The sequence below is a fragment of the Triturus cristatus genome, chromosome 11, assembly GCF_964204655.1.
Source record: "Triturus cristatus chromosome 11, aTriCri1.1, whole genome shotgun sequence".
Lineage (NCBI taxonomy): Eukaryota > Metazoa > Chordata > Amphibia > Caudata > Salamandridae > Triturus > Triturus cristatus.
This window is the reverse complement of record NC_140594.1, coordinates 666072731-666092359: the sequence shown is the minus strand read 5'-3', so window position 1 is coordinate 666092359 and position 19629 is coordinate 666072731. Positions and strand designations below refer to the sequence as shown.

The 19629-nt window shown below is 48.5% G+C and overlaps 1 protein-coding gene across 4 annotated transcripts in view; it reads right to left on the bottom strand.

Moving 5' to 3' along the window:
• The window catches only part of CEP63 (centrosomal protein 63), a 395360-nt gene that overhangs the window by 321824 nt on the left and 53907 nt on the right, over positions 1 to 19629 (bottom strand). For all 4 annotated transcript variants that reach the window (XM_085634243.1, XM_085634242.1, XM_085634244.1 and 1 more), the window contains exon 3: positions 11617 to 11794. In XM_085634243.1, coding sequence (XP_085490369.1) covers positions 11617 to 11794 — 178 coding nt within the window. The remainder of the gene's footprint in view (positions 1 to 11616; positions 11795 to 19629) is intronic.

The window sequence follows — 19629 nt, the reverse complement described above, 5'->3', positions numbered from 1 at the left end:
TATTCGGGGTGGAAGCTAGGACTTCTTGATGTTCAACAGAAACCTGTGATTTTTTTTAGGCAGCTGCAGACTGTGTGAATGTCTTGGAGACTCTTCGAAAAAAATATTCAGAAATCAACCGGTCATCCATATATGGGAAGATCAACAGTCCACATGAATGCAGGTTCCCCCCCAAGGGAGCCAACACCTTTGTGAAAACTCTCGGAGCCGAAGAGAACCCAAAAGGCAGAGCACAGAACTGATAGTGGTGCCCAAAAACATAGAATATAATGTATTTTTTAGAAAGAAGGGTGCAAAGGAATGTGAAAGTAAGCGTCAAGAAGATCAATCAATAACAAAAACATGCCTGGTGAAATGAGAGAAAGAATCTGCTGTAGAGTCAGCATTTTCAACTCGTAATGAGGAATAAATAGAGTCACTCTCCTTAAATCCAAGACAGTACAGAACTCGCCTGAAGACGTAATTGAGTAACATCCTTGTCCCCAGTGATGTTTTTGGTCTAGCAAGACGGCACCATTTGCTTGCAGATCCTGGATCCCATTCCCCTAACACTAGGAGTGTTAGAGGATTGTGCAAACTTGGAGTCCTATCAAAGACTTTGTCTAAAGGGGAGGAAAATCCTATGGTGTAACCTTCTCTCAACACCTGCAACACCAATGAATCCAGCACATCTGCCTCCCATGCCGTGGCAAAGGCCTTGATCCTCCCTCCAACCAGATAGTCATGATTTTGGAGAGGCTGAAAAGGTTGAGGGTTGTTGCCGGGACTTGTCAGTGGAGGGAGAGCCCCAGCCTCGCTGCCTCCGACGAAAGGGCTGACTGGAAGACTGTGAAGAAGAGGACTGGCTACAGGCTCGTCAAAACCCAATCCCTAGACCTCTCCCTAGAGCTTTCACTGGAGCAATCAGTTTGCGATCCTCCTCGGACTTCTTAACTAGATTGTCTAGCTGTGAAACAAATAGCTTCGCCCAGTAATCGGAAGGTGGCTGACCAAGGATTTCTGCACGTTAATAGCCTTCCAGGACCTCGTCCATATGTGACATCTGGCAGAGATGGAAGCCCTGGATGCTTCTGCTGACAGGGAGGGAGTCAAACGTTATATCAGACAAAATATGACCTGTTGCTCCATGACTGATTAGCTAGAAGCAGTATCTTCTTGTAGCTGTAAGGCTATAGCAAGAGTGTGAAAATCATGCAACAGGTATTGCACCATAAAAGTGACGTACGGTCCTGCCCTTAGACAGAAATTGGAAGCTGAACAGGGTCTTTTGACTGACGACCTCACCTTATTATCTATCTGATCTGGTAGAAGAGCTTCTGCCAAAAAGACCATGCCACTAGATGACAATCCTTCCACAGTAGAGTCATAGCAGCCAAGATTTCAGATTGCTTGTTTGTGAAATGTTCATAATTTCAGTATAATGATGAGTGACATGGGGGCGTGGCCAAGATGGCGGCTAGAGCAGACCCACTGTACTAAGCTCTGCATTGAGCCCGCAGGAGGAATCCTGACCTACCCTGTCCTGGTGGAGCAATTCTCGCTGTTTCAACGGCAGAAGTGCCCCTGTACACTTTCCCACATTTCCCAGTGCCAACGAGTGTTCTGTGAGGCGGCGGACACTTAGTGCACCGTGTGACCCAGTGTGCTGCATACATAGCCCAAGGCCCCGGCCGGAGACGCAGAGACTCGGCGTCGGCCGACGTCCACAGGACCCGCACCATCACTGCACCCTGGGTTGGCGCTTCACGACTCTACATATAAATATGGGAGCGTCATGTTGCTCCCTACCTGGTTGCTTCACGACTCTACCCTTCACCTGCTGGGAGATCAGACATTGCCATTTGCCATCCTACCACCGGAGGATTGCTGTGCCCCCGCAGCTCCATCTCCGATGAGCCTTGCTGCTGCAGGCACGCTGGGCCCTGTGCCTTGAGACCGGAAAAGATTGGCAGCCCAGAGACAACTAAGGAACGGGATTACCGCGTGAGTGGGAAGGCGCTGGGACCCCCCTGTGGTGGCGGAGGAGGCAGCGTGTGGAACTCTACTTTGTCCCCTCAGCCGTCTTCCTCACCTGACTGCGCAGTGTGTCCTGACCTAGCCTCCGGCGCACAGAGGAGGCACACGTGTGCTGCCCATGGCCCACACATTTTGTCAACACTGATTCCTTGGCTCGCACCGCCACAGAACTGCCAAAAGCGCTGGTAAGACCCCCATTTGGCCCCCGGTTATTGTTGACGGGGCACTAGACTATCCGCTCACCGCCTCATAGGGCAGTGTAGCTCTGGACCCATTACCAACATTTCCTGGGAGTGTGTTCCCCTGACAGGCCCGCCATACCAGAGAGGTGCCTGTAACCTGGCCTCGTGCGGCATTCAACCCTCGCATTCTTTTCATCCTAATAGCAGGGGTGCACTTTTTCTGCGCAGGCTTGCATACAGATCTGGCATTTTCAGACGTGCCATTGGAGGCCCACAAACTGGCGGGTCGGACCCTTGTACAGTTTTCTCTGCCTCTGCTGACCCTTCGCACTTGGGCTCCTGCTGGTGACACAATGGGCAAACTCAGAACTGAGAAGTCCCAGGCACAGCACCCAGAGGTGAAACTGGTTCCTCAGTGTGAGAAGACTGTGGAGCAATTGGGGGCCTCCACATCGGCAGACCATCACATTCACTCGCATAGATTTGACGAGCTACTGGCAGCGATCCTTGATGTAAAAACCACCCTCGGTACGAAGATTGACTCCCGGAATATCGGCATGGGTTATCTTCGGGAAGACCATAAGAAATTGAAGGGCAGGGTGGAGGAATCTGAATCTGCGCTGGCGACACTGCGCCTCACAGTGACCCTGACGATCACCCAGCTGCAGTACCTTCAGCAGGAGTTTGGATTACCTGAGAGAGCGAGTGGAGGACCAGGAGGGGTGCTCACGCCAGAATAACATACACATCGTGGGTCAACATGGAACTCTACCTGGAAGAATGGCTCTCACAAGATATCCTGCAGGGCAAGATCTCAAAGTTCTTCTTTTTAGAATGCGCGCACAGGGTACCGGGGGCCCCCCTGATCCCGGCACTTTCCCCAGGCTGGTAGTGGCGAGACTGTTTAACTATCGAGATAGGGACCACATATTGCAGGTCACCCTGGCTCGGGCCCATGGCAAGTCGACAACTCTACGGTCCATATCTATCCGGACTATACTCTGCCGTCGCTCCTCCTATTTGGAGGTTAAGAAATGCTTAAGAGATGACATCCAGTATTCACTTCAATACCCGGCGCGCCTGCGCATCAGTCAAGAGGGCATGGTGTTTTGTAACACACCTGAGGAGGTGTGGGCATGGATAGAACAGCACGGCCTAGGGCATGGGCCACCCTCACCGCATACGGACTCCAATCAGGCCTGGAAATTGGTTGAACCCCGCGGTGCAAGACGGAATCGCCGACCAACGAAAGCCCAGCTGGGGCTGGAGCGTGCTCAAGCCATCAAGACGGCGGAACATATAGGCAGTCCCTCATCCTCCCAGAGATTAGAGTCCGACGAGACAATGGATCAAACACTGCCTCTCACGCCCTCACAACTGGAGGCACAGTCGGGGGGCGGACCGTCCCTCACCCCACAGACTGCGGACGCCCTGGGATGAACATTCTGGGCCTTATTGTGGCTCTCTCTGCTTGGACTTTACGCCATACGCACCTATGCAAGCTACCAGGCCGAATCACAAAAGGCGACACACCGATGCGGCCCCCCTTTCAGCGAGTGATAAGTAGCTGATACAGCACCAATTTTGTTTTAATTGCTATGTGTTATTTTTCTACACTTTTAAACTGCATTCTAGTGCGAATTGCCAATTGCCTGTTGGCAAACCAGCCAAGGGTGGAATGTTGGGGATTCTCTTTTCTCTATATGTTTAATATGTCGATCTCTCCCACTATCTGTATATTACAGAAAACGTGGGCTGCTACTTCAATTTTGTGTCGTGTGCGAGGATTGGGGCGTGGGGGTGCTGGTTGGTGGGGAATTACAGTGTGTCAGACACTTCTCTCACTGTTGATTAATGAAGATGGAGGACTATAAGTGAGGGGCCTGGCGGGCTGTGCTAAGCGACACAGAGTGTACCAATCCCTGCAAAGTCATAATATCAGTCATAACATCACGTTTGCACTGTTACAGGAAACACACCTCACCACACAAACACTTGCATGACTTTGCAAGCGCTGGAGGGGCAAGGTCTTGGGTACCACGTACTCGGGGTATGCTAGGGGTGCGCTAATATGGGTGGCTCTGGGAACCCCACTTCTGGTCACACGCTCCCGAGTGGACACACAGGGCTGCTATGTTGTCATGGAGGGCAAATTGAACGGATCTCCACTGGCGCAGGTATCTTTATACGTCCCGAACTCTGGGAAATCCTTATTCCTACAAACTCTCACGCCGTCCCTACTTGTGGATCCTACGGTCCTTGTGTATTGGGGTGGGGATTTTAATTGGGTGTGTGATCTCAACCTGGACCGCTCCTGCCCCCCCTCCTGGGGGCACAATCCATCAAGCTGGCGCAACACATGAAAGAGTGGGTCTCTAATATGCAAATCATTGATGCATGGCATAGCAAACATCCTCTGACACACATATTCGCATTACTCAGCACTACATGCTTTATACACTAGGATAGACATTATATATTGTTCGGACAATGCACTATGCAATGTATTGCAGGCGGACTACTTGCCATGAACACTATCTGATCATAACCTGTTAATAATAAGCCTGTCCTGGGGTGGGAAACGGCCTGACATATGGACCTGGTGATTGCCAGGCGCTGCGCTAGCTGATCATACTGGGCTACTCTTTCGAACCACATCGATACATATTTTTTGACAAACACCGGTACTGCCTCGTCAGTGAGAATAGAATGGGACGCTTTTAAGGCGGTCCTTCGAAGACATGCCATAAAAACCAACTATGGTGCTCGTAAATCACGGACGGATGCACTTCAGACCCAAGAAATGGAAATATGGGGAGGAGAGCAACTCATCCCAAAAGACCCTCAAATCGGCCCTTCTCTGGCCCAAGCCCACCTGGCATACAAGGGTGCAATGGATGACCTCTGCGCACTAGACTACAAAACATACCTAGCGCGCAGGCATAAGGAGGGAGACAAAGCGGGCAAGCTACTACGTGGCTACTGAAATCTGACACCTCTCAACCCCCTATTACTCCCATACACACACACACACACCGGGACCCTTGTGAATACACAAGAGGCGATTAATCAGTCCTTCCTAAAATACTAAACAACACTATACGTGACTCCCGTCCTCCAGGACCCTGCCACCACATATGGCTTTCTCGCTGGGACTCAACTCCTACAAATTATACCAGCGCATTACAACACCCTGGAAGACCCTATTACGGTAGGGGAGATAGCGGAGGCGATTGGGCAATTAACAACCGGAAATACGCCGGGAACGGACTGTTGGCCGTCGTAGTTTTATGCCACATATTCTAAGCAGCTAACGCCAAGGCTGGCCAGCATGTACGCCAAAGCCTTTGAGACTGGTGAACTGCCGCCCACTCAGAGAGGCGACACTGGCGGTTCAACCGAAACCAGGTAGAGACCCTTTGTTAATGGCCTCGTATTGTCCTCTATCAATGCTGAACGTAGACTAAGATTCTTGGGAAGCTACTAGCGAACAGGTTAATTGCGGCGGTCCCTTTGCTTGTCCATGAAGACCAAAACGGTTTTATACTAGGAAGAAATACTGGGTTGAACCTACGACGTTTATTTACACTGCTGAAGTGGGCAAGAGGGGAGGCGGAAATGCTTCTTAAGATGGATACAATTGTTACACCGCAGACCGCGAGCGAGGGTAAAGACGGGTCCTCACTTTTTACGATAGCGCGAGGCACGCGTCAAGGTTGCCCACTGATGCTGATACTTTTTGCCCTGGCTATGGAACCACTGGCGTGTAGATTACGACAGCAGGTAATGGAGTGGGGAATACATGCAGATCGCCGATGGCACGTAGTGTCGCTATATGCGTACAACACTTTAAGTTACCTGCGTGGCCGAACCGTGGTACTTCAACAGATAATGGACCTGTTGAACGACCATGCGCTGGTCTCGGGACCGCAAGTTAATTGGACAAAATCAGTGGTGTTCCCGATGACACCTATGTCATTAGCCCAGAGGCAGTCCGCACCACAAACGTCACTGGAATGGGCGTTTGATACTTTTAAATATTTGGGGATACAGGTCTATCACTCGGGGTGGACACCATAGACAGTAACTTGGGGCGCGCTATCACTAAAGCCCGATCAACTCTTCCGTTCTGGTTAAGTGTTCTCTTATCTCCCATGAGACGGGTGGCAATCTCCAAGATGCTGGTCCTCCCCCGTCTCCTATACTTCTTTTACACACTCCCCTATCGCCTGCCACGGAAACTCTTTAAAGACCTGGAATCTCTTTTGGTCTCCCTCATTTAACTACACTCCAGGGCCAGGGTGACATTGTAAAAATTGTATCTACCATTATTGGAAGGCGGTCTGGGCGCTCCAAACTACGAGCATTACTTCGGCGCATCACAGTTGATATGGCCAATGAGATGGCTAGGTAAGTGTAATCTTACTGAATTGGTTACGGAGGCCATATCCTGGGATCCTCCGACAATACTGGAGTGGATGTCGGGAACGACTACACAGACCCAGAAACAAAGTGGCAACATATTAATGATGATGGCTAGATGCAGCTGGTCCAAATATGTGCTTCCAAAGGGCCGGATTGCCCCGTATGCCTGAGGCTTACCACTGGAAGTACTCCCCAGCACATTTACTTGTCATGGACGTTTGGACTTCGGTGCCTTGAAAGAGAGAGGGCTGGATACATGGGGAGACTGACATGTACGTAGACTCACAATAACAAACGTTTGAAGAGCTAAGGGACACGCATGAAGTACCACAGGGTTTTTTCTCCTACATGTCCTACTTAAGCGCCACTTCCTACGAACGTGGGGTAATGATCGGGCAGAACCCCCCACATCGCATCTCTTGCAGACATTACTGACTCATGGAAGGGGCGGACACGCAGTAAGGGCCATATACACTTCTTTCCAGCTGGATGATGCACCCGCCTTGGCAGCCTTGTGGGTGTACTGGGAAAATGAGATGGCAACCACTATATCAGATAAACACTGGGCACAATGTCTTGGCCACCCATAAACGGTCTCCACCAACGCTAGGTTGAAATACACCCAATTTAACTATCTACACCACACGTACCTCATACCTCAAAGGCTAGCGCGCATGTACCCACCATATGCTGACAGATGTCCTAGATGCCGTGACCCGAGGGCCACATTCACGCATTTGGTGTGGATATGCACAAGCATTCAAAGGTACTTGAGTGCTATAGCTACTGTACTTATAGAAGCCGCTGAAACTCAGGTGACAGTGCAGCCCACCCATTTCCTGTTGGGTGCCACGTAGCGCTCCACATCGCGTAAAGCTCTGAATAAGTTTCTAGACCTAGCCCTAGGCCTAGCCAAACACAAAACAGCCATAACATGGTAAGCCTAGACGGGCCCCAGCATGCATTCGTGGCTGCTAGATCTTCAGAGGGCATTGATATTGGAACACACAAACCAGCTAGCACGACCCCGTGACAGCCCCTTACTTAATGGAGGATTACCTGTCACTAATTGAAACCAAGCTGGCCAAGACGGGCCCTCCTTCATAGGCGGTCCCTTTCTCCTCCTTCTCCCCCCTTTGCTCGTGCCGCTCCCCACCGTTGCCCTCTCCAATGGCACACCCACGCTGGGTGGTCCACCGCACGCGACTTTACACATATGTGATACCCACTGAAATGCTACACGGACAGGTACACTCTATCCTGTACCCACATGCAGAGATCGACTTATAGTTCTTTTCCTGAGTACGTTATGTCACACAGATGCCTGCAAGTGAATATGAGACAGAATTGATTTATGTTTCGAGGAAGGACTTCTTGATGTACTTACAATTTGTATATATTATGTATGTAAAGGTACTCTACTATGGACATGTGTGGCGACACAGCGTACAAGAAGGACCTTCCTTATCGGTGGCAGGAAGTTTCCGGGCATCCCGCCCAAGCCATTCAAATTACTGTCATTGTAATGTCAATATTGAAATATGTTGTAATGCAGATGCTAACAATATTATGTTTCGGAAAATTTATAAAAATCATTAAAAAAAAAATGATGAGTGACATTCAACGACTGAGTGATACTTTCTCGCAAGCAAAATCAAGCACTGAATAAAAGGGAAACATATAAATATCAGAAATTTCACCCATTTGAGCAACGAGAAACTCTAAGAAGATCTAAAAACGGCCGCAAAACACCAGAAACCCTTATAACATGATCATACTGCAGACAAGAATCACTGTGGAATGCAGAGCTCTCAGCTGTGACTTTAGGCTGAAAGACACACTCCTAAAAGTCAATTAAATTAGGAAGCCAAGGAGAAGAAGATAAGAGTCCACTTTAACCACGGAAGGAAACTCCTTCAACAAATAATGCAGGGAATTTTCTTTTACCAAGAAACCTGGGAAAGCTTGTTTTCTCTACATCTGACCATTCCCCAGATAAGAGTCCCTGAATGGCCTTGTGTATAGGAAGAGACTCCAGTACTTTTCTTCTGTATTGCCCAAAGAAATCGTCTTCTTCCACTGGCGGACTAAAATCGGGAAAGGAAAGAGTTTCACAACTGTGGGACAAAACGTCCTTGAGTTCCCTGCCTTGTATGTACTTGCCCCTATGTACTTCCTCCTGTGAAGAATCGGCATCAGGGTCCCCAGGAAGAGAAAGTCTTGGATGTCTGGGCAAGGACTCCCCATGGGCAGCATAAGCAGCTTGAACTGCTTTACTATTCATCTACTGAAGAATAGCCAAGTTCTGGGGAGGCCCAGTATTCGTGGGGGCTGGGAAGAACCCTCCTCGCACACACTCAATTCCAAAGAGCGCTTGCTCTTGGACACGTTCTTCCCCTCCAATGACGGTACATCACAGAGGAAAGGTGCGTGGCCAATAAATAGCCTGAAGCACAGCCCGTGTCCTGAACCTTTGCCTATAAACTAGGACGCACCTACTCATAAAATTGCAGGGCTGCCACCATCAAGAAAACGGCCATTTCGGTCCCGGACACACTAAGAACAAGCATTTGTAATGCAAATGGCCTCGCCTTTGGGACCTTACAGAGTTGTGCAATTCCCAAAGCCCCACGTCCAGGGCATATTGTTTGGAGTCAAGTACAAGTTTTTATGTTCATTTTTTCCTTGGGACAAGTAAGCCCAACCTCCTACAGCACAAACTGTTTGGCTGCCATTTTACAGTACATTATGGATCAGGGAAGGGCGTGATCTGCAGTTGAGGTAATATTTGTCTTCATAAGTTAATGTTGTTCGAACTTCTATTTATGGTTCATTAATGCAAAGCCTTTATTATTAGGGTGTGCGCGCAAAAGCAAGATTGCATGCTTATGACAGTGGTTCAAGGATAAAAATGTGTACACACATTTTCAGAGTTTAACAATATGAAGCTACGCTTAATGCTCCCAGAATGCTCTCTGATTAGATGTAAATATTTGTAGAAGCTTGAAATCAAGATTCAAGATTCTTTCCTTTCAAAATAAAATGTTCACAAAAAACGCAACTAGGGAAAACGTTTTCCTAAACTACTGTGAAATTGTAGGTACCATTTCTTTGAAGCACGGTTTAGTAAGATACATGCTAGTATTTCCAGATATATTCATAATGGAAAATCAGTGTAACCAGTTTCTACAAGATTATAGGAAACAAGAAAATAAACATGCATTGGCAAATCCAATAGGTCTGACATTGGCATTCAGAGTTTTGGTTTTGTCAATGCGAGTCTTGTTTTGACATGGTTCAGTAAATCTTTATTGTTGTGGAACCTGCCAGGTCCTCGCCATTATAGCCAATAATAGAAAACATTGTTTTTGATCTCAAAAAGAACACATGCCACAATAGTCCCGGGCAATGAGTGTAGATATGCTCCTTGGGAAAGAGTAGAATGCTGCTCCTCGCAATGAAGCCAGACGATAGACAGATAGATAGTGATAACGTTAATAAAAAACAAAATGTCTTGGCTAACGCTAGACCTAGTTAGGGGCCCATTTCTTAAAGAAAGTCACAGAAGTGAACCTATGGTATATATTCTTGCATTAGTGCAGATTTACAGCTTTCATAAATTTTCAAGAATTTACAGAAGTAGGCCAGAAAATGGCACGCCTAGAAAATATTTGTAATCTTCACTTTAGCACGAGCAGATATGTATGTGTATATTTGTTCATGTGACAATCTGCTGAGTGTTTGCAAGATCACTTTTCCTCCAGCCCCTTTATTCCCAAACCTGGAAGAATTTTTTACTTCTGCCCTTGTCGGGAGTACATTTCCAACTATCCTCAGTATGCAAATGATTAGGGAAGAAGTGGAGAAACCCCATAAAACATGCAAGTTAGTAGGTTTGCACAAGTTTCAAAGGGCATTGCAACACTGAAACTATTGTTTACCGCTACCGCCAGCCCCAGTATGTAGATGTACGGAAAGGTGGCAAAATCTGTGAATTGCTAGTATTCAAACCATATTATAGTATGAGCCCTGGCATAATCCAACAGGCTATTATCAGAGTTCTTATATAATGAGATTACTGCCATAATTTGTCGTCACACTATGTGGCACCAAAGGGTCAAGTGGATTTATAAAGCAACCTGTCACATGGACAAGTAGATATTTTATTAAATTCCACACCCCTGACCTTATAAGTATTTACCATGCAACACATTATCCTGGGTACTGCAACATCTACTGTTCTTGGAAGCTTTGACACTAATAGGCACATTATAGCACTGCTTTGAGAAGTACTTATTCAAAGTGTTCTTTTTGTGCAACTGGTAGTCTGAATTCACATATCTGGAAGTGCTTTGAGCTTAGGTTTTGCTACATAGCACAAATTTAAATAGCACGCTGGTGTAATAATAATAATATAAGCAAGTGCATTTAGACTGTTTGATTTAAGCTACTTTCTCTGCCTTCATGTTTATAAAACTGTCCCCAGTATCTTTTGAAAGTTATATTAAACCCCTGTCCAAGCATCTACCAACAGACCACAAATCCTCTCTGTTGTATTATGCTTATACATGTATGTGTGACTTTAAATTCTGTTGCCATGTTAGGAATGTTGCAGGTCAACTATCCCCCATCCTTCCCAGCCACCAAACACACACGCACCATATAAAACGTTTGTGTTTTCTCTGTGTGACCAATGATTTTTTTTTGGGGGGGGGGGGGGGGGGGGATATGCACAGATGTCCAAGGCTACATAAAATCAAAATACCAACAGTAATCCTGAAAAGAAAATTTTCTCCATTCACATTTTGAGGAAAACATGCAACATGGGCTTGGAAGTAGCAATGTGCCAATGCAAGCCAGGCATGGGTGTCTAAAGTAAAACCTAAAGTAATTTCTGCACTTTAAAATCGAACTTTCCGCAATGTAAGAGCTGCATTTCCTTGCCCTCTGGCAAAAAACGAACTACCAGTGTATGTTGTTTTGAAGACTGTACCTCTTTGTGCTTCTGCTCCATGGAGGCTCTAACGGAGGTCAGCTCCTGCTCCCGCAGTTCCAAGCGGGTGGCCAGTGCATGAGTCTGTGATTCCCACTCTGTTTTCTTGTGGGTCACCATGATGTCGATCTGCCTCAACAGCTCCTGAAGCTCTGCCTCACACGAGGAGAAGAAACCACTGCAGAATGTAAATAGGTCTACAATTAGAGGCTCTATAGACAGATGCATACACTACATTTTTTTACATTCCGGACTCTTAAAACTTTGTTACTGTTGATTTTGTATTAAGTCGAGATATCTTAGGAATAATGGGGAAAAAACCTTCATCCTTATTTTAAAATACTTACCAATGTTATCCCTTCTTAACAAACCACCTATGCATCCATCTCTGCTGTTGGGTTGTTTATTACTTATGTAGGCTCGTGCTGGGTTCCACTCACTTAAGTATTCTGTGTTTGAATTGTTATAGGAATGTGAGTGTTTGAATGTGACAGTTATTGGGCAATTACCCTCTGGAGCAGGTGCGTCTCTCCGGGGCTACAATAAAAAAAAATCTGAAGTTACCTTTGCAGCACGCCTTTCCAAATTTGGCGAGGAGGAGGATCTCCACATGATAGGAACCCAACACAACATTCTCTGCAGCTTCTGTGTATGCTGGAGAATGGTCTTCTTCTGAACCTGTTGTTTGTCATGACAACCACTCCATCTCCATGATTGCTGCTGGGTTCCAGAGGCTGTGAAGTTGTTTGCGCGTGCTTCCACTTCATCTCCATTGCACCAGTGTTGGTGACTGCACTTATAACTTGTTTGTGCCTCGCTGTCCAATTAAAGTAGGGCTGTACAGCATCGACTCTATTTTTCAGCAAAAACTTAATTTAATTGTTGATGTTGTGCAAAATTTACAATTTATCCTTGTTGGACTTGGCCCTTCTGGCAGGTTCACCCCTAAACGTTTTGCGAGTATATTAGCTTTTTCCCTATGCTGTATTAGTGGATTTAGGCCTCTAGGCGCTTTCACACTGTGTCTCAGTGGAAAGCGTGTGCGCTCTATGTATGGTTTGGTGAGACTGACCTGCCCTCCCATAGGAATGCATGGGGGATCTGAGTGACCATGTTAGTTCCTGATGCGTGGGGAGTGCAGGTGCGAGTTTGGTATGTGCGGACTCGTGTGATTAAATGCTGCGCGATGATGTGTGCGGCGTGGCTGTGTCTAGTGTGGAAGTGCCACTTCTAGACGCTAGCAAAAATGTGCAGTGACTGCCTGTCGCGTGATTGGCTGGCTGAGGTCAGGTGACGGGCTAGGGAATCCCCAGAGTCAGGAGGAGTCACCCAGTGGTGAATAGGGAGATCAGCAGCTAGATGGGTGGGAGGAGTACACCTGGGTCCTGAATAGGGCTGGGCTTTCCCCATACAATGCTGGCTCCGCCCCCTGTGGTGCGACTGATGACCCTGGCCTGCTCTGTGAATAGGGAGAGGGGCTGAGCAAAACAAAGTGCTCAGGAACCAGTTGTATCTGGTTCGCCCCTTCCCTGCACCCTTGAGACAAAGGGATTTGGTGTATAAAAGGGGGGCTGTGACCCCATGAAAATGTTCTTGTTCTGACTCGAATCTACCAGGGGCGTGCTGCTGCTGGGGCCCAGGGGAAGGCTTGCCTCCCTGGGCCCTGCCCAGCCCCTGGATACCTGGAGGACCCTTGCTGGGAGCTACTTTGCTCCATCTTCTGATGCCCAGGACTGCTTAGAACTTTTCCCTTTGCCAAGGCTTGTTACAGCCTGTCAAGCGCCCTGGGAGCGCGTTGGCCTCGCAGCACGGCGCTGCAAGACGAGCAAGAGAGAGGAAATCCCCAGCGTAGGGATTCCCCCATGATGCGTGCTTTCGCGGGTGCCCACCCTGCTTATTTAATTATTTCTCTAGCGGGAGCCCACCCCGCATACTGGTGCTGCCGTGGGTGCCCACCCCGCTTATTGCCTTGGTTACAGTACGGGAGCCCACCCCGTATCGCCGCCATCACGGGAACTCGGGGCCGCCGCGCTGCCTGCGGCGACCCGGAAGCAAAGGGAAGTCCCGCCTGGTGGTGGGCGGGGCATTGAAGCCCCGCTCTGTTGGAATGAAGCGGACGGGAGCCTACCCCGCGCTTCCCTGAGGAGAAGAGAGGGCGAGACTGCAAGCAGCAGCGTCGCTGCTGCCCGGCCTGAGTGCTGCCGGTCCCGCAGAAGAGCCAGCAGAGAGTGGAGACGACGCGGGAGCCCCCCCCGAGCAACAGCCCGGTGAGTTGAGCAGGGCTGGGGGACTCCGTGCGCGTGCTGTGGTTCCCGGTCCGCTCCAACGTGGGCCGCATTGTTGTATTGAGCCCAGTGAGGCTCCAGTTGGTTAGAGCTCACGAGCCCCGAGAAGGCTCCAACGTGAGGGGGCATTCTTAGGAGCCTAAAAGGCTCCCAGGGGGCATTTCTTTTGGCGATTTCGAGTCCCCCGAACGGGACTCCAACGACGGCACATTGCCCAGAGTCCAGAAGGACTCCAACGGTTTGGGCGACATCCTTGTTCTCGATCCCACGAGGCTCCACGGGGGCATATTGGTTTCAGAGCCCAGCGAGGCTCCAACGTAGGCCATAATTGTTCTAAGGGCCCAGAGATGCCCAGGCCTCAGTCCCTACAGCTGCCCAGCACTTAGTGGGCAGCTGCCACGTTTAGTTTGTGCCCCTCCGCGTTTTGCCTTGCGCAGCCTGCGCAGTCTTGCCCTGACATTGGGACACAGGGCGTCCTAGCCCCCCTACAAGGCCAGTTGGCCTAGGGACTGCCACAGGTGGTGGCTAATGTAAGTTTTGCGCTATTGTTCCTTCCCTGCACCCCTGAATGTATTTTTATGCGTCATGTGCCTTGTTCTTACACCGCTGAATGTGTTTTTATGCATCATGTGTTTTTCCTTTCCTGCACCTCTGAATGTGTGTTGATGCGTCATGTGCCTTGTTTTACACCGCTGAATGTATTTTAAGCATCATATGTTTTCCTTTCTTACACCTCTGAATGTGATGCATCATGTGTAATGTACGTTTACCCCTACAGGTATTGTGATACTTAGGTGGTTGTTTCTCTCCTAGTACAGGTGGTGCTATTGAGGTCCTGGTGCCCTGCGCAATATTTTCCTAAGGTGGTTAGGGTTGCGTAGGTGGTACTTACCTGTTACCAGTAGTTACTGGTTGTGTGCTACACGTGTTATTTAGTGCTACAGTGATTGTATGTGCTATGTTCTAAAGCCTTATTCCTATGTTCTGAGTGCTAATTTCTACAAAGTGCTAGTTCCTGACAGTGGTCCATGTGGCCCTGTCCCCTGTACATATAATCCCTTGTAAATTCTGCCCGTGCCTGTTGGCACATTGTAAAGTGTGTGTTTTTATCTAATGTGTTTTGGTAATACAAAGGCTATTTTTATATAATACCTTGTGTGGAGTTTCTTTTGTGGTGGGCCTTGGGTGTTGTTGCTGGGTGCGCGCACAAACGCTTTACACATCGCCTCCGGGATAAGCCTGACTGCTCGTGCCAAGCTACCAAGGGGGTGAGCAGGGGTTATCTTTGGCGTGTAACTCCCCAGCCCTGACTAGAGTGGTGGTTTCTGCCTGGCTTTGGCTCAAGCCCTAGCCAACCAGAAATCCCATTTCTAACAATCCTAAACATTCTTAGAATCCAATTGTAATATGTGCAGCACAGACCTTTTCCCTAACTGCTCTTACCTTCATGCCTGTGAAGGGGGGACCATCTATACTTCATTAACCTCATTGATAAGATTGATGATGATGATGATGTTTCACAAAATAAAAATAAAATCCGGATTGTTTCAAAACTTAAAATTACAAGGAAAAGAAGATAAGAAATGAAGGAGAAGGGATGGAGTGCGTGTGACTGACCCGGTTGAGATCGTTGACTGCTTCGCGGCTCATTTCCGCGGAGTATAATCTCCGGTCTCGGTGCGATCGGAGGAGGATTCTCATCGGTTGCTTAGAGACATTGCATTGCCAACCCTATCGGAGGCTGATGCAGTATTGATGGAGGCGAAGTTGTCGTCAGATGAGATCGCTTTGGCCACTCGCTCGATTGCATCGGGTAAAGCGGTGGGTCCTAATGGTCTTCCCATCGAACTCTATAAGTTGCGTCCCGATAAGATAGCGCCGTATCTTCGAGACATGTTTTTGGCGGCACGTGCGGCGGGCTTCCTCCCCCCTGACCAACGCCTCGCCACCATAGTTGTGATACACAAAGAGGGGAGGCCGCGAGATCGCTGCGCCTCCTATAGGCCCATTTCGCTGTTGAATGCAGAACCCAAAATTCTGGCTAAGGTGTTGGCTAACCAACTGGTTCGGGTCGTGGGCGACTTGATTCATCAGGATCAGTCCGGTTTTATACCCCATCGGAATACCGCTCTAAATTTGAGGCGGTTGCACGGCGTGCTTGCTAGAGCGGAATTCATACGTGAGCCGGCCATCTTGGCATCTTTAGATGCTACTATGGCGTTCAACACTTTGGAGTGGCCATATATTTGGGCCGTGTTGGCGAAATTTGGGTTCGGCCCTGAGTTTATTGGTTGGGTAAAATTACTATACGCTGACCCGCTGGCTCAGGTGGTGGTGAATGGTAGGGTGTCTGCTCCCTTCGCACTGGGGAGAGGTACGCGGCAGGGATGTCCGCTATCACCCCTTCTCTTTGCACTTTCTTTGGAGCCTCTCGCCGCCTGGTTGCGTTGGGAGTCGTCGTTGCGAGGCATTAGATGGACGCCGGAGTTCGAAGACCGTGTCTCCCTTTACGCGGACAACATCCTTCTGTATCTCACATCTCCCCGACGGTCGCTAATTGTATTGGTGGACGTACTGAATTCCTTTGGCCGCAACTCCGGCCTGGTCATCAACTGGGCCAAGTCGTGCGTCTATGTCCTCTCGGGGGATGCCCCCCTTCTGCCGCGGGATTGCCCAGTTCAGATTGCTACCCTGGGGTTCAAATATTTGGGAATCTTTATCTCACTGGATCCCGCGGTCCGCTATGAGCGAAACCTTCTCCCTCCCCTCCAGCGATTGAAGGCCGACGTCGCGAGATGGCGACGACTTCCGCTTTCGCCGCTCGGACGGGCGGCATTGTTTAAAATGATGTCGCTGCCTCGCTTTTTGTACGCTTTGCAAAATACTCTTGATGTCGTGCCGGCCCGTTATTTCCGGGAGGTGGAGGGTCTTCAGCGCCAACTGTTTTGGGACGGGCGGCCGCGGATTGCTCTCGCCAAGTTGACGCTCCCTTGGTACGATGGGGGGGTCGCCCTCCCCGATATTAAACGATACTATTGGGCGTCTCAGTTGGCGGCGGTGAACCATGGGATATATGGTCCTGCCTTAAACCCGGCCTTCGAGATGGATAAATTCCTGCTCCCGGGTGGGGACTATAATAGGGCGCTGTACTCGGTGACCCCGGACACGCGGTTGACGGGACCCACGCGGGTGGCGGTACGTGTGTGGCACGCGGCGAATGCTGCGATGGGGTGGAGGGATCGCTTGACTCGGGCGACGCCGTTGTATGCCTCTGGGCGGTTGGGCTGTTTGTGGAGATCGAAAGGCTTTGAGAAATGGGATATGATTGGTATATGTAAGGTGGGTGATCTGTGGGCGAAGGGATCTTTCAAAACGTTTGAAATGCTCAAAATTGAATATAAATTAAACGATAGAGAGTACTTCCGGTATGCTCAAGTCTACCATGCGCTTTGTTCGGTTTTTCCGGACGCTGCTGCTATCCCCGAGTATTCCCCACTGGAGGATAGAGTCTTGGATGGCTACGTGCCCGACAGCACTATTTCCCTGATTTATAAGAAACTCATTAATGATCGTGCGGACTTGCTGCTCCGTCTGAGGGAGGCGTGGACGGGCGATGGCTTGGAACTGGATGATGAGGACTGGGTATCGGCGGTGGCCTCCCCGAAAGAGGTGGCGATCCCGGCCCGCTTACGGTTTGTACAGCTGAAGATCCTTCATAGAGTGTATGTTACGGGGCCCGGTTTGCTGCGCATGGGTTATTCGATGGATGGACTGTGTAAGCGTGGATGTGGCCTGCCGGGCACTTTTCTTCATATCTTGTGGGAATGTTCGGAGGTTGTGCGATTCTGGAACGGTATCCACACCGTAATGGAGGAGGTCACGCACGTTGCCCTGTTGCCAGAGGCTAGGAGGTGTTTGTTGAATGTCTGGGAACCGAATGATTGTAATGCGGCACAGACCCAGTGGGTGACCTTGGGGTACATGGTGGCTAAGCGTAACATTGCACAGTTATGGGGCTCCCCGAGGCCGCCCACGATCGAGGTATGGAAGGAGAATATGGACTGGTGTATGTTTAGGGAAAAGACGGTGTATGTGGCGAGAGGCAAGCCAGGGAAATGGACTAGGGTATGGGGTCCGTGGAATTTATATCGAGGATGTATCTGCACCCCGCCTCTGCCATTAGAGGTCGATATTGCTTTGACCCCCTAGCCACACGTTCTGTGGGAGGGTGTGAGGTGTGTTCCATGCTTTGTTTTCCCATTGCCCCCCTCTTCAGCTTCCGGACAAGAACTGCTTTGGACATTGTATGTTATTCCCCGTCCTGGGAAGAGCACGCTGCTATTTCGGACTCTCATTGCCTTGAGTGTGTTTTATATTTAATAAAAAATGAAACTGTTGTTTTCAATTGCTCCTGGCCTATGGCCACGGCCTGTTATATGTGCTTACGAACTGCCGGGCGCTTTGCCTCTGGCTCATTTGAATGTGTGGCGTTACATTGCGGGCCCTCGGGCTCTATAGCGGCCGGCCCTGGTGGTTGTAGGCCCTTGTTTGTCTTTTATTGTGTGCTAACGGTTTCTAATAAAAAAAATAAAAAATAAAAAATAAAAAAAAATGAAGAAGTATTTTCACAGGCCCTATTATATCTGGATGGGTACTGAGCACAGCTATTAATAAACATATTTTTTTTTCACAGAAAACAAGAGCAGGTGAAAACTGATGATTATGCATCAGCTCTTAAACAATTAGTCCGTACTTGTAGTTTCAGAGCTTTACACGATGAGCTGATACGGAACCACATTATCATGCACCTAAAAAAATGAGGCAGTTCAGGAAAGATTATCGGTTCTTGGAAACTCATCCTGAAGGATATTATAGCCGTTGTCCGTAAGGCTTAAGTCTTGAGTAATTGCACTAACGCCATTGGTTCTGAGACAATTATTACCAATAAGGAAAAGGTAAGTAAGTAAATAAGTGAGGAAGGTGGGGCACAAGCAAGATAACCGTAGGGAGGATGCAAGGAAATAAATTGACCATAAACAAGCTTCTGATTATAAAGAAAAAACAACGTATGGATAATGGGGGAAGAAATGTTATAGATGTGGGAGTAATGATCGCCTGACTTATTCTAAAAGATGCCCTGCTGTAAACCAAAAGTGTTTTTTATGCGGTATTAAGGGTCACTTTGCTGGAGTTTGCACACCTAAGCAAGATATAGTCAAAGTTGTGTACATTTGTGAAACACCTTTGGACTCGGGAAAGAAGAGTACCGATTCTGATGTGAATAAGGACTCCATTCTTAGTATAGGAAATGACAACATGTGCAAACTCAGTACCAAGTGTAGAAACAAACCAGTATTTAAAATCAAACTGGTGGGGTAGAGAGGCTTATTGTAGTTGATTCAGGATCCCCATATACCATCATTGATGGTGATACTTGGGAGAAGAAATGTGTAGGAATATTGGGGGCAGAATTATTGCCCAAGACCTGACAGTTTCAATGGGGATCCCATACCCATGGTGGGGTTTTGCAGTGTTTCATCTGAATTTAAGAATAGGAAGACATTTGGCAAACTATATGTAGCCACAGAAGGCCCATTCATACTGAGCTGGGTTAATCAAAGATCATTAGACACCATTCGTAATCCAATAGTCCAGAGAAAGTAATGGTTTTGAACGAAAGAGATCTAGAAGGGGGAGTTTTAATATCTGAGTTATTTAGTGTATTTTC